Here is a 15,691-nt window from a genome sequence, read left to right as displayed (position 1 = left end):
AGTATGGAAAACAACTAAAGACATTGAGGCAGACTTGGCTGAGATCAAAAAATAAGATAAAAAGTCAAAACATTGGCAAAAGCCAGCATAAGTATCCATTTGAAAACCAAGATTCCAAAGAAAAGCTTCCATTTGATTTTGAGGAAACTCCCTTATAACGACGCTTCATCCAGAAATAATTAAGAATCTAGTGGGATGATGGGAAATATTTATGTTTGGGCACTAGTTGCTGCTGTGTCATTATCACAGTGCTAGATTAGAAGAGATTGGACGGGAATATTTTGTATTAATAGGCCTTATTATCCGCATTATAGTCGGATATATTATTCACTGATTATTTATTCTATAGTTAAAGATAGTTAGTAAGAAAATTTGAGTAAAAAGTCAAAAACCAAATGAAATTGACCTCTGCTATAAACATCTTATTTATTCAGACTGAATGACCCATCACTTATCCCCTTGTATCTTTTTTTTAATCAGGAAAGAAATGACAAAGAGGGAGTTCAACAGAGTGATATTGGTATAAGCTCAAAGGTGTATGACTCACGCATTGAATCTTATGAATAATTTTTTTTACAATAGATTTTTGTGAAGTGGCAGCTCTCTAATTGATGGATTTGTTTCAATTGAGAACATTTATGTTCATCAAAAACTTAAACTTGCCACTTATGAAATTTACCAGTAAGTTTGACCTAAAACTTACCATTCTTATTACCCAGTGGTAACTTACCATGTGGTACTTACGTCTTGCAAACTAACTGGAGATCTATAAAATAAGAAGACAGCCCATTTGAACATAGCTTAAAAGTTCCTTTTTATGTGACTATAAAGCTTCTGCCATGTAAAGTGCTGTTTTCTGCCATTTTATGGCACCAAACTACATCTTTGCTCCAAAGAGGACTTTCAACAGCATTCAATGTAAGATTCTGAAAACCTAATTGATTTAAATGTATCAAATACCTCTATCTTATGAGTTGCAGAGGAAGTAATACCACATGGTAGCAGTAGCCTACTGGATTTTACAAAGTTGATTGACTTTATTTTTGTGAAATTATGTTTGGTGATGTGTAATTGCATATCAACTATCATGAAGGGAAAGGGTTCTTTCATTGTGTAGGCAGGGGTGGGAGGTAAAGCCTAAAAGTGTAGATTTTGTTTCCCAAACAGCTAACTCTACAATAGCCTTCAGGTAAATGATGAAAGAGGTATTGGTGAAGTAGGAATTAGTTAAGATATTTCTCTGTGTAGCATAAAATAGTAATTCCCATGCCTAGCTCTACTGGCATATATGTGGAAAAAAACAAGGTAGGCTATCATGTGCCCTGCCATAATTTTATTTGGGGGGATTGTAAATTTTTAAAGTTTATCCAAATTTTGTCTATAATTTAAACTGAAATCAAAATTTTAATTGTTAAGCAGAAAAAGTGGGGTATTACTCAATCAATTTACAATTATTGATTGTATATTTTAACAGCAATACTCCGGGCGTTTAAGGGGTCAGTATCCCACTTTCATCTTGGTTTGGCCTGGGCATATTTTGGAAAATAATGAAAATTACTACAAAGTTTTCTTTATGTCCCATGCCTTTAAGGGCATCTTGCTGAAGCACAGGAGTCATTGATTTAAAAAAAGAACTAAAAACTGTAGCTTAATAAGTGAGGAGTTGAGGACGGGCAGTACCCCTTACGTACAGAATAATTTCACTTTGTTGTATGTTTTTTAGTTGTTCCTTACTTCTAGTAGAAAAATCAGCTTATTAGTTTAATTGCATTTCATGAAATAATATAATTTTATGAACATAATACTTCCGCTAACGCAGAAAAAAACATTCAATATTTCAATGCTCTCTCTCTCTGGTTTTTGATGGGTATCAAAGCTTAGAGACGAACAATTTTTGAGCTTTGGAATCCAAGACCAATATGTTTAATGCCTTCTCACTCTAGGTATTTATTAAAAAAGTGATGCTTTTTCATCAGGAGTTTGTTCAAAGTCAAAGCATTGAAACTAAGATTAAAACAGTCAAATACGAATTTCTACTGCTGGGCCATATTGAGAAAGGCTGTAAGTTTTGAATGTTACTGAGTAATGTTGATATTTTTAATTCAATTTTGAATACCAAAACCAATATATTTGATGAATCATTAAAGTTTTATCCAAGTGAACAACTAGATCAATACAATAAATAAATAATAATAAAAAAAACATGCATCTGTTCTGGGGAAAATACGAAATCAAATATTTCTGATTATAGTGGCTTCAGATAGTGGTTCGTGCATGCTAAATTTAACAGCATATTTTTGTTGGCAATATGTAACGGCATATGTTATTTTCCTTCTTTTTCTATAACTAAGAAAATTTTATTATAACTATGAATATTAACTCAAAACAAATGCATATTTGGAATCAACCTAATAGCCTAATTCTTTTATTTAATATAATATTTAGGTTCTTATGCTTTCGTTATTGGCAAGGATTACTATTTACTTACCATTCATTACTGTGAAGAATTTAATTTTTTTTTTTTTTTTGCTTCAACTAAGCCAGGTTTAGTTTCAATATTTAATCTTTGTCAAAATGAAGACAGTCGACCAATGCATTCAAGATAATTTGTTTCCTAGCGGTTAAAAAATTAATATGGTTTGGACTTTCCTGGTAATTCATAAAGAAAGAAAAAACGAGCAAAAATGGGGTTTTGTTTCGCGCTGAAGATGAGAGGCGTTTGTCCTCTTGAAATATTCGCTTTGTTGTGTTTTTCAGTATTTTCATTTGGCCTTTAAAAACCCAATTTTTACTCGTTTTTTCTTTCTTTATGTTATGTCAGGCCAATGTGGTTTAAGAAATTATCCTGGTAATTCCTGCTGCATAAATGGTGTTATTTGCCCAACCAACATTGATCAACTTGTATTGCCAAGTTGCATGGCTGTATGTGAGACAGCTAAGATTGTACTCTGTAGTAAGTCTACAGGACGCAAGTAATTGATTATACAAGAGATTATTGACATGCGGAATAAGGAACGAACTCTCAGAAACAAGCAAGATCAAGAAAGCAATGATAGATTCAGATAACTCAAATGCCAAACCAAAAAAACTTGCCTTGCATTTAAAGACATAATAAAGTAAAGTATCATTATTTCATTACTTCTGAGGTTTGAAACTCAAACCTCATGTTTAAATTCTCTATGTAGCTAGCTGATTATGTAGATATTAAAAAACCTGGATCTCTTGGATTAAAATGGGTGCAAAATTACGATTTGTTCTGGAATCCAAAACAATTAGAAAGAGTTTTTCAGGAAAAGCTAAATCTCAGAGTAAAACCATCTTGAAGTCCTTCAGTAGTTCCCAGCACAAAGAAGTAAGAAACCACCCTCAAGCCTCTAAATACAGTAAAGAAGCTGGGATAGACAGTATACAAGTAGAATTGCTGATTGTAGAATATGATGTCATCACCAATCTTTACCATCAAATAATAATAGTTGTGTCTTAAACAAGACACTACCGAAGTTCTGGTCAACATCTGCAAGGATCTAAAGTAGCTGTGACAACTACAGACTTATATTAGTTACTGCAACCCATTCAAATCTTCATGGAAACACTCCTAGATTGCATAAGAAACATAACAAGGCATTTGATACTTGAGCATCAAGCTGGATTTCATCAGAGCCTATTCACTATAGACCAAGTCTTTGTGATCAAGCAGATCATGGAACAGTAGCCTATTTGGAATTTCGTAAAGAACTATACCAACTGTTCATCTACTTTAATCATATCAGGCAAGATTGTCTATGACATTTAACTGTCTATGACAAGATTTTCTAAGGTATTATCAATATTATAAGGAGTATGTATGAGAAGGTAAGAACCAACGTGCAGGCTAGCTAAGGACTTAATGGAGAGTTTTCTACCTCCTACATGTGTTCTCCAAGGATGGATCGTACCACCCACTCTCTTTTGCCTGTTTCTAAATAATAAGCTGGTACATGTCTCTAATAATACAGGAGTATTTTTAGCAGGATACCTCTTTGATGTACAAAATATATTGCAGGTAGGGTGAATCAGGGAAAGTCCGACAGTGGGGTAAGTCTGATACCGACCTTCAATTTGTCTATGGTCCATTGTATCTGTGGGAGGCTTTCATATTTTCTTCCATATTAGTAGCAGTAGGCAACAGTGCCATCAACTTCTGGCAGAGTTAGCACGCCTTCTGTTCAGAGGGTTTTGAAGTTTTTGGACGGCGTTTTTTTAGGAACACAGGTAACTGACTTTACTTTAACTTATGCAGATTATAAATTAAGAGAGATAGAGAATTTTTTTTTCATTTCTTAGAAACTAGAAGACCAGGAGCATCTTCCTGATTTTTTAAAACAAGCTAATGTTATTAGTTGAACAGATAAGAGGGGTGTCGGTCTTACCCCCGATAAACCCCATCTGGGGAAAGTCTGACATGTCGGTCTTACCCCCTACGGGGGAAGTTTGGCTGGGGTGTCGGACTTACCCCATGTTACCAAAGATGGATATTTTAAATGGTAGAACAGATTCTAAGCTTTAGATAATAAAGGTTGAAGCCAGTAACCATCCTTAGATGGCTTTACTAACTTAGTGGAATGTAGTGTTATGTTGATCATTCATGTATTGCAGTTCTGTGCCTGCTTTCCTTTAACTTTCTCCCCTGTAATTTTTTTTTCGTCTTAACCTTTACTTGTGACCAGCCGTGCAAAAAGTGTAGCAAAGTAGAAATGCTACTTGGCATGTATCAAATTTGTTGTCAGATTTTGTCTGAAAATACGCTTTTTACATATAAAATAATTTTTGCTCAAAGAAAAGGTGTCAAAACACAAGTCGTGCTCCGCCGTGCAAAAAGTGGGATAGCATAGTAGCAATGCTAGTGGACAGTTTTCATGGCCTTGTAAAATTTGTTGGCATTTTTTTTTCAAAAATACCAGTGCTTCCACTATCCCCAAATTTTTGGGGATTTCCCCCAAAATCTGTCTTCTCATAAACATTATCAAAATCGGTTCCCCAAAATCCCCTTTCTTTCAGGGTTGCCACCCCTAGTGATTTATCACTGACGACAATCCACCCCTAGTAACTATTACTTTCACTTGACTTGAAATAATTTTTTCACTATTTTCAAAAGTTTATGTCTCAATTATTTACTACACATCCAAACCAGACATAGATTACTGAATTACTGACCTTTCTTCCTATGCTAGTAAAAGTATACTGACCTTTTTATAGTTGTAGTACAGTGATCAATGAATATTAAGAATGCAGTTGGGTGTGTATTATTTTCATAATACCAATATCATTGGAGTGTACAACTCAATCCATAAACTACCAGCAGTAAGCTATATACTGTATACTTGATACTTTGAATACTATACACCATTAGCAGTATTAGAGTAAATATGAGACAGTACTTTAATATGATTAAATATGATTAAGAAAACTATTGATATTTCTAACCGCAAGCTATACTAAGTTACATGAGTTACTTTTCTGAAAATTTTACCTATAGAAATACTTCTTGCTCAAAGAAAAGCTGTCAAATCACGGATTTTGCTGCTAAAGTGTTGGCAGCTTTTGGAATTCTGCTACTGTCTGTTTTGGAATTTTTTGCACACCTGCTTGTGACAGGTTTTCGAATACATTCATCAATTCATTCATCAATTCATTCATAATTCCCCTTCGAATAAATTCATCCATTCATTCATAATTCCTTTGTCTTTTCTAGATGCCTAGAAATTATGTTTGGAAAACACAACGCGGGGTTGGAGGAACATATGATGCAACTCAGCTACAAAACGCGCTAGCAGAGATATCTTCAAAGAGAATGTCTATGCTACAGGGTTCGAAAGTATTTCAAATACCGTGCACTACCTTGCATGACCATCTTATGAAGAAGACAAAAGTCAAAAAACAGTTTGTGGTGGAGGGAGGAGTCAAGAAATTCCTGCTGAAATAGAAAAGGATATGGCTCAGGGTCTCCGAATACTTTGAAAAGCGGGGCATAGGTCTGAGCAAGCAGGAATTTTTTGACCAAGTCCAAGACTATCTCATCAAGAACAAAGTTCAAACAAGATTTAAGGACAACCGACCTGGTCATGACTGGTGGGTGGGGTTCAAGTGCCGAAACAAAATTTCACTAAAGAAACCAGAGAGGTTAGAAAACAAAAGACTTTTGCAGCAATCTGACCCCTTCATAATGTATGGTTTTTATGAGCTGTTATATGAAACTGCCACGGCGATGGATATTCTTGAAAAGCCCCAGTGCTGGTTTAATTTGGATGAGACATCTTTCTGCAGGGATCCTGGCAACACGAAAGTTGCTGGAGCCAAAGGCTCACCAGCCACTCGTAGAACAGGTGGTAATGGACGTGAAAATACAACTGCCTTGGTTTGTATCAGTACAAACGGAGAAAAATTCACACCTTTAATAGTTTTCTCTGCAAAGAATACCGGGACCTCATGGATACCTGTAGATGGAGCTTACCCTGGTGCATCTTACTCATCTACCAATAAAGGGTGGATGACGTCTGATCTCTTTATGAACTGGTTTAAATTCCAGTTTCTTCCTCATGTAAAGGGAAAGGCACTTCTCATCTTAGATGGACATGGCAAACATGCTCTTGCAAAACTTGCAAAGCTTTCTCTTGCTCTTGCAAAACTTGCAAACGAAATTAACGTGACAATTCTCAAGCTACCTCCACATGCTTCAACCTCTCGATAAAGTGGTTTTCAAGGAAATGAAAGTGTCTTATGATCAGAATCTCTCGAAATGGCAGAGGGAGCACCCTGGCAACATTCTGTCAAAGAAGGATTTTGTATATCTCTTATCAAAGGTATGGGATACCTATTTCACTCCTAGTCTGATTAAAAAGTCGTTCAAAGCAACTGGAATCTTTGACCTGAGTGTTCCAATGAGAGTAAACCCATCCGTAATTGACCAAACCAAGTTTGAACCTACCAAGTTGAGACGCTATGCACAAATGAAAAAGGAGCAGGAGAAAAATTCAGGCACATCTAAAGTCACAACCACTGTCAACACTGAACTAGAAAAAATTACCTTTTATGTTACCTTTAGTCCAAAGAAGTTGCTTGGCAACCAATCAAAAACTTTTGAAAAGATTCTTCTTCACTCAATCAAGCGGCCCGACCTACCATCAGTTTCAGGAATAGAAAAACTGAATAAAATTGCAAGAGAGTCAGAAGTGATAACATCAAAAGAGCATCTATAGGTGCTTAAGAGTGAAGAAAATTTGAAAGCAAAATGCAAAGGAAAGAAGAAAAGTTGAGATGGGAAGGGTATAAAATCGAAAAAAAATATTTCCTAAGAGGGAAGCCAATAGAGATACGGGTGATAGCGAATCAGACATCAGCCTTGAACTTGGCTCTGATGAGGATGATCAGAGTATTCAAGATACTATTCAAGAAAGTGACAGTGATGACAAGGAGACACCCAGTAAGCAAAAGATTGTTCCCAAGCTAAATAAGTATTATGCAGTTAGATACGATGCAAGGAATGACGAACAAGGTTACATAGGAAGGGTTCTAGACTTTCCTGACGAGGGAAAAGTTAAGCTCAAGTTTCTTCACTGCTTGAGCCTTGCCACCTACTCTTTCAATTGGCCAAAGAAAGACGATTTCGATACTGTAGAAGACAAATACATTAAGCAGGACTAGTAAACTTAGTGGGAAAACCGGACCATTTGAAATAGCCCAAATCCGTCAGGTTATTGTATCGTACAAGGCAGTTACTAGCAAGCGTCAGTAGATCTTTGTTTTATGCCCATACACGTAAGCTACAACATATATGAGTAACTTTTTGTATCTGGAGTCAAACCATATTTTGTGTGATATGTTTTTCTTTTTAAAATACAAGCAATCATTTACATTCAGTGATTTGTGCACCTCGGCTATGATACTTGTAACGTTTATTTGTTGGGTAAGTCCGACACTGTCGGAGTTACCCCACAGCAGCAGAAAAAAGTATGGTCTGGCCTTTTGATGCCAGTCAGTTTGACATAAAAATTGTTTGCTTATGTACTTATAGTGATTCCTCAATGCCCTTTAAGATGGTGAAGTCATATTATTTTTGACATATTGTTGGAAAAAGCTAGTAGTATATGTTGCACTTCCCCCAAAGCTGGGGTAAGTCCAACATAGCAGACTGCACCAACTTTGAGACCTGGTGATGGGCTACAAGCAAAGTATATGGGAAAATCAGAAAGTTAATAATATGGAAAACTGTTGTAACAAAAAGTTTGATAGAAGATGATATGAGATACTCATAAAAAAAAATCTTGAGAGTCAATTTAACAAAAAAAAACATGTTAAGGTGTCGGACTTTCCCCGATTCACCCTATTGTGTTTATCTTAATAGATTGCGTTCATCTTCATTCTTCCGGAATGAAGATAAACGCCAGGATTTAGAGTCCAGATGCTCAGAATATCTTCTGATTTAAGTCGAAATTTCCCTAAAGTCAAAACTTATTATTTTATTATCTATATCAACAATTTACCATCTTTCAAAGAGTTCACTGTCAATTCAAAACTTCTAAAAGTTCTTGTTTTTCTTTTCATATTCCATAAAGGGATTTTAGAGCTTTCCTAATCAGTAAGGATGTTTAGGCTTTTTACTCTTTGTATTCTTTCAAGGGCTGCTGTTTCAACTATCTAAGAATCTATATATTTAGTTAACCTGAACAGGAAAGCTAACTGTGAATTTGTCATGATTGCTGGATAATGGACCTGACTAAACTATATGATCTTGCTGCTGTTAAGGAAGGTAAGGAAATCTTTACAGCAATTCCTAGTTTTTTCCTAGCTGAATTTCCTAGTTTTATGTAGGCCATCCTATTGATCATTTTCCAAAGCAGGGCCTCAAGTCAACAGTTTATAGGATACTGCTTGGTGATTGCAAGTTTAAGAATCTTTATTTTTAAATTCGTATTGTTTATTTGTTGCTATAGTTATTTATTTTGCACACTTTCTACTATCCCACTAATTTTAGTGGATCTAGGGTTTGAAAGGAGAGGGACAGCTCTACTCCCTGTAATTAGTATGAATTCGCCTTACAGATATATGGCTTGAAATTTCAAGACCTCTGGTGGTCAGCTTCGTAGACTGTTATATTTGCTTTCCATTTGGGAAAGTACCAATTACAGTTGTATTTCAGTACCACCCCCCAGTGGAATGTTCAGAGCTAGGAAAGTAGAAAGTAATAGTAATTGATGTAATTTACTAGCATGATTATTAATAACATAGTTGTGTATGTATTTTATTGATACATCACATAGTGAATTTTGGCATTTCTGAAATTGTCTTAATAGACAAGTCTTTTATAATTATTATATTATGACAAATCCTACAAAATTTGCTAATTTGATTATAAATCGTCTTTGGTTCTGAAAGTATTTTCTGTTTATAAGTCAAGACTCCCATACCTCTACATTAATATTAGCATTGCTGTTAATATCATTAACTGAATATTAATATCATCAATAATTGAAACTTAAACTTCAATGAAACTGTCTTGATGGACAAAAGTTTAATTTGCAGTATATTATGAAGATACCCTTGATAATAATTATCTAGGTTATTTAGATAAATATCTTATTATAATTAGCCGATTTCCACTCAAAACTTTTTTATCTTGTTAAGTAAAAACAAACTCCACCAAAGGAGCTTCCCAAAAGGATATAAAGACCGATTTTAAACCAAAGAGATTCTATGTTAAATAGTACTTAATAGTATTTAAATTAACTTAATAGTTCTTAAATAGTAAAGCTAAAACAAAAATAAATCACCATAGGTTTCATGTCTCCTATGCCTCTTAAAGACAAGAACGTCACTTGCGCCTTACTAAAACCAACTATTAGTTTGAGGTATGAATTTTTATTTGTCATTATATAAAAAAAATATATATATTTATACTTAGTTTGCTGAACAAAGATCTTATAAAATGTGGATTGACAACATATCGACCAATATAATTTATATTAAAATTCATATTTGAAAGGCATTTCATTACAAAATGTAAAATGCATTTTGTTTTTCAGTCAAATGTAAATGGTATTTGGTTCTTAACGAGGCGTAAGGGGCACTGTGCTTGCTGTAGTTTCTATATATTTTACGTTTAGTTTGATTATTTTTTGTAGTTTCTTTTCGTATTTTATTGATGTATAGTAATTTGTGTTTGATCAAGTTGCTTTATGTTTGATTAAGTTTGAAGCACTAGTTGGCTTTACTTCTGCTTGTCTTATGTTTTTAATGTAGTTCTTTGCATTTTTTTGGAAACAAATTTGTAAAAAGTTTTATTGTTTTTATTAAACTCTGTTCGTTTTATATCATATAGTTTTTATTGGTTAAAAGAGGAATAATTGCAGAACATTTTTTTTCTTTTTAAGAATCAAGGTTTTGACTTAGGAGTCTTTTTAGGGTATGTCCTTCCACGGGGACAAATGTCCGATTTTTTAAAATTTTTATAATAGTTTTACATTGGAACTTTGAACTGAGGGCCACGTGTCATGTTATTGAAATTAATTGATTGAAAGTCCGATTAATGTTTGGTCTTTTATATGGTTGAAACTATTCTAGGTACTATCGAAGTCCTGCTTCGTTTTATTTTATTTACTTCTTTTATTTTATTTATCTTATTTATTGTATCCTTATATTTACTGTTTATATTTTCTATTGTTTCATTTACAAATTTAATTGGATAACCAATAATAAAATAAAATAAGTACCACAGTCCACAGAATCGATAATGACAATTAGATAATCTCTTTACCTTATGTACCTGGCCTTGGTGAAAAACTTAAGGGAATTTTGCGTAAATATAACATTGATACTTGTTTTGAATGATTAGACCATTGATTAGCCTTCTAAATTCTGAAAAGGATTATACTCGTGGCAATTAGTTGCAATAGAACTAGTAGCAGTAGCAAGTATAATGTGACTGTCGGTTAGTTCAACATCCCCCTAACATGCCCCATATTTTATTTCTTTTGCAGAACTTGAAGACAGACTCCTAAGCGATAATGAAAACGTTCTTAAATGTACGCCACCAATTTTATTATCTAAACATGAATGCAACCCTTGTATTCTTCCTTCATGCCCATCTGCAAAGCTTGAACCTGATTTTGGACCTCTCAAGGTGGAGTTTAATACTAGCAAGGACAAAGGTACGTTTTCAAATGTCCTCAGCTTTATATTTGCACGTCCAAAATGGAATAATTTATTCGTAAAAGGTTAGATAGATAAAAGGACCACTTTAACCTCCTCTCTCATTTAATTTTGCCCCTCCTCCCCTATTATCTTTACAAAAGAAATACTTTGGATTTAAATCAAATGAACGCTCTCCCATACTTTTACGATCACTGTTTTGATGCGATCACCCCTGCAAAAAAACATAAAAAAAAAATCACGCATCAGTGATCTTTATTTTGTCATATAAGCAAAATTCCAAATTTTTGTACATATGAGCTTGAAACCTCTACAGTTGGGTTCTCTGATGAGCTGAATCTGATGGCATGATTTTCATTAAGATCAGTTTAAGTTTTGGGGGTTTTTACCCTCTTTTAAAAAAATGGGCTAAATTTCTCAGGCTCGTAATTTTGATTGGTAACATTAAACTTGATGAATTTTACATATTTTGAATCAGCATCAAAATTTTATTCTTTTGATGCATCTATTGTTATCAAGATTCTGTTTCTTTGAGGTTTGGTAACTATTGAGCCGCATCGCTTCTTTCTTACAGTTCTTTAAATATAACATTGATACTTGTTTTGAATGATTAGACCATTGAGTTGCCTTCTAAATTCTGGAAAGGATCAGACTTGTGGCAATTAGTGACAATAGAAGTAGTAGCGGTAGCAAGTATAATATGCCTTTTGGTTAGTTCAATATCCCTCTAACGTGTCCCATAAGTTATTTTCTTTCAGAATTTGAAGACACATTTTCTAGTGACTTTGAAAAGGTTCTTAGATGTACGCAACCAATTTTATTGTCTAAACATGAATGCAACCCCTATGCTCTTTCTCCAGGCACATCTGCAGAGGTTGAGCCTGATTTTGACTCTCTCAAAGTGGAGATTAATACTAGCAAAGACAAAGGTATATTTTCAAATATCATGAGCTTTATATTTGCACATGCAAAATAGAATAATTTATTCGTAAGAGTTCGAATAAAATGAAAGGTCTACTTGTGCCTCCTTTCTTATTTAATTTCGCCCCCCTTTCATCTTTACAAAAGAAATATGAACATCGTATGTAAATTTTGATCTAATGTAAAGAGCAACTCGGGCTAATAGTTACCACAACTGTAAAAAAGAAATTTGATAACAGTTCTCACGCTTGGCACCTGGAGCTTTGTTTTCACTAAGATTAAATAGTAAAATCATTTCTCACTTCATGTTTATATACCTTGTTTAATGTCTTCTTGTTTCTTGGGGTGTGCCAAACTTCACCCTTCTTAAAAATATTTGAAGGATTTTTCTTTGCATAGTTTTAGAGACAGAAATTGGACATGTCCATAAAAGTCTGTTATATTGATGGGAACTATGAAATAATAGAATATATATTAATAACTGTAGCGTTGAATATGTACGTATACTAAGGGGTGACCCCCCTCGCTCATATTCAAGATAGGATGGTTGAAAATGGCTAGTTGCATTTTATTTCGAAAAGCAAGTCCATTAAATTATCTTTTACTCGAATTATTCCTCTCCAAAAATTTAAATTTTTCCAGTCTGGTTCTGGGGGTTTCCCCTTCTGGTATTTAGGATAATCCTGGGAATTCGATAGTGTACAAAATGAGATTAAAACAAATATAGATATTTTAGAATTAAATTAAAGTGTAAAACTTAAACTTCAGCCGAATCGGAATTATTTAATATGTTTTTGTGGTAAATCCAGTCTTGACGCTGAACTTCAGGTTACTTTCCCTGTTTCTTTTCTACGACTGATAGACAAGGTCAATAGAACTGAAGAACAAGTCTTTTTTAAATCATATTAAAGCTATAGTGTAGAGAGGGAGTGGAGTCCTCATATACACAGTATATTGTGTTCGTTTAAGTTTTAAAGTCACTTTTAACTTTCATTTGAGAACTTTTGTTTACATTTAATCAAAAATCAATATAAGAAATGTCATTAACTAACCAAAATATGTTTTTTAAATGTTGTTTTTGAATCACTGAAGTGAAGTGGAATTTAATGCCATGTTTTCAAGTCGTAGATTTGAATGGTATCAACTTCTTCTCTGGATTGAGTTTGCAATAATTGAAATCAATTAGTGAACGCTGTGCTTTCACCAGAGCTGTGTTTTCGGGCTCAGCGGGTTCGAACACGGGTTGTTCTCGTCTAGTTTCAAGTTTCTAGTTTTTCGTCTAGTTTCAGCGGGTTCGAAGCTTCACCCCGATGTTTGATGCAGTGATCCACAACGCTTAATGCACTAAACAAAAACAACCTGTGTTCGAGCCCGCTGAGCCGTGAACACACCGTCTTCGAACACGGGTTGTTCACGTCTAGTTTCAAGTTTCAAGTTTTTCGTCTAGTTTCAGCGGGTTCGAAATTTCAACCTCGTGTTTGATAGACTAGATGCACTGATGCACAACGCTTAATGCACTAGACGAAAAAAAACCCGTGTTCGAAGACGGATTGTCCACGGCTCAGCGGGTTGTTCTCGTCTAGTGCATCAAGCGTTGTGCATCAATGCAACTAGTGCATCAAACATGGCGTTGAAACTTCGAACCCGCTGAAACTCGACGAAAAACTAGAAATTTGAAACTAGACGAGAACAACCCGTGCTCGAAACCGCTGAGCCTGAAAACGCGGCTCAGGTGTGTCTAGTCTTGTTTCAACATTATCCATAACGTTATATGATTGCATTGGTCAGGGTTGTCATCATCAGAGAATTGTCACTAAAATCAATCATCTTTTCGCATTTTGTTAAGGTATTAAAGTAGAAATTTTATCTTGATTTTTGACTTTAAATAATAAAAAAATATTTTTCTTTTGTATTTAATAGCAAACATCAACAACCTGAAGAACAGTCGGGAATTCTTTTCGGAAGACAGTGGAAGTCTAATTTGAATGAATGAATATTTCGGCCCTTTGTCCAAGGGCCGTCCTCACCAAAACAAAAATATATAAAAGAAGAAAGACTTACGACAACATTTGACCAATAAACCTAAAATGAAATGTGTTTAAGACAGTCCCAGTTTCCGTTCTTCAACGAAGTTAAACCAGGACTGATAAGTAAAATGAGGTAAAACTAGGCGATGCCTTGAAATGAAAGAAGAACAATTAAAAACGCGTTTTTATTGCTAATCTTGCCTTTTTGGTAGCTAACCTCAAAGGTTTTTTGTGATTTGAATTAATCTGTTTAATTATTGATCCTTTTTATTTGTCTAAATAGAAAACCAGTTTTTTACTTAACCAAAGAGCTTATAAGAAAAAAAAACCCATCGTATATCAAGTATGTGATAAAAGATTTGCTTTTCGTTCTTATTTATTTAAACACCGAAAAACTCATACAAGAGATAAACTTTTTGAGTGTCAAGTTTGTGACAAAAATTTCATTTCTAAAGGCAATTTATCTTACCACCGAAGAACTCATACGGGAGAAAAACTCTTCAAGTGTCAAGTATGTGAGAAAAGCTTCTCCAATAGCAGCAATTTATATAAGCACCACAGAACTCATACAGGAGAGAAACTTTTCGAGTGCCAAGTATGTGAAAAAAAAAAATCATTTCTAGTTCTAATTTACATAACCACCAAAGAACTCACACGAAACCTTTCGTGTGTCAAGTATGTGAGAAAAGATTTTCCAGTAGCTTCAATATATCCGACCACCAAAGAACTCATACGGGAGAGAAACCCTTCAAGTGTCAAGTATGGGAGAAAAGCTTCTCCCATAGCAGTAATTTATCCGTCCACCACGGAATTCATGCAGAAGAGAAACCTTTCAAGTGTCAAATATGTGGAAAAACTTTCATTTCTAGTTCTCATTTATCTATACACCATAAAATTCACACATGAGAGAAACCTTATGAGTGTCAAGCATGTGAAAAAAAAAATTCATTTTTAGTTTTCATTTATCTAGACACCGAAAAATCCCCAACGGAAAGAAACCTAGTGAGTGTCAAGCATGTGGAAAAAGATTCATTTCTAATTCTTATATATCTATACACCAAAAAACTCATACGGGAGAGAAACCTTTCAAGTGTCAAGTATGTGAAAAAAGTTTCATTTCTAGTTCTCATTTATCTAAACACCGTAAAAATCACACAGGAGAGAAACCTAATGAGTGTCAAGTATGTGAAAAAAAATTCATTTCTAGTTTTATTTATCTAGACACTGAAAAATTCACACAGGAGAGAAATCTTATGACTGTCAAGTACGTGAAATAAGATTCACTTCTAGTTCTCATTTATCTATACACCAAAGAACTCATACGTGAGAGAAACCTCGCAAGTGTCAAGTATGTGAAAATTTTTCATTTCTAGTTCTCATTTATCTAAACACCATAAAATTCTCACAGGAGAGAAACCTTATGAGTGTCAAGCATGTGAAAAAAAAAATCATTCCTAGTTTTCAGTTATCTAGACACCGAAAAATTCACACTGCAGAGAAACCTTATGAGTTTCAAGTATGTGAAAAAAGTTTGATTTCTAGATCTCATTTATCTAAAC

At 34.3% G+C, this 15,691-nt stretch overlaps 1 protein-coding gene across 4 annotated transcripts in view; it reads left to right on the top strand.

Moving 5' to 3' along the window:
• Positions 1-15,691, top strand: part of LOC148947958 (uncharacterized) — a 56,772-nt gene that overhangs the window by 19,754 nt on the left and 21,327 nt on the right. For 3 of the 4 annotated variants that reach the window (XM_089095603.1, XM_089095601.1, XM_089095604.1), the window contains exons 2-4: positions 8,656-8,785; positions 11,013-11,183; positions 11,943-12,113. In XM_089095603.1, coding sequence (XP_088951729.1) covers positions 8,743-8,785; positions 11,013-11,183; positions 11,943-12,113 — 385 coding nt within the window. In that variant the 5' untranslated portion in view covers positions 8,656-8,742. The remainder of the gene's footprint in view (positions 1-8,655; positions 8,786-11,012; positions 11,184-11,942; positions 12,114-15,691) is intronic. The other variant, XM_089095605.1, reaches the window with a different exon arrangement.

The sequence above is a fragment of the Artemia sp. Qi Xiang Cuo genome, chromosome 10 (genome assembly GCF_049724085.1).
Source record: "Artemia sp. Qi Xiang Cuo chromosome 10, ASM4972408v1, whole genome shotgun sequence".
Taxonomy (NCBI): domain Eukaryota; kingdom Metazoa; phylum Arthropoda; class Branchiopoda; order Anostraca; family Artemiidae; genus Artemia; species Artemia sp. Qi Xiang Cuo.
This window is presented reverse-complemented; position numbering and strand designations above follow the sequence as displayed.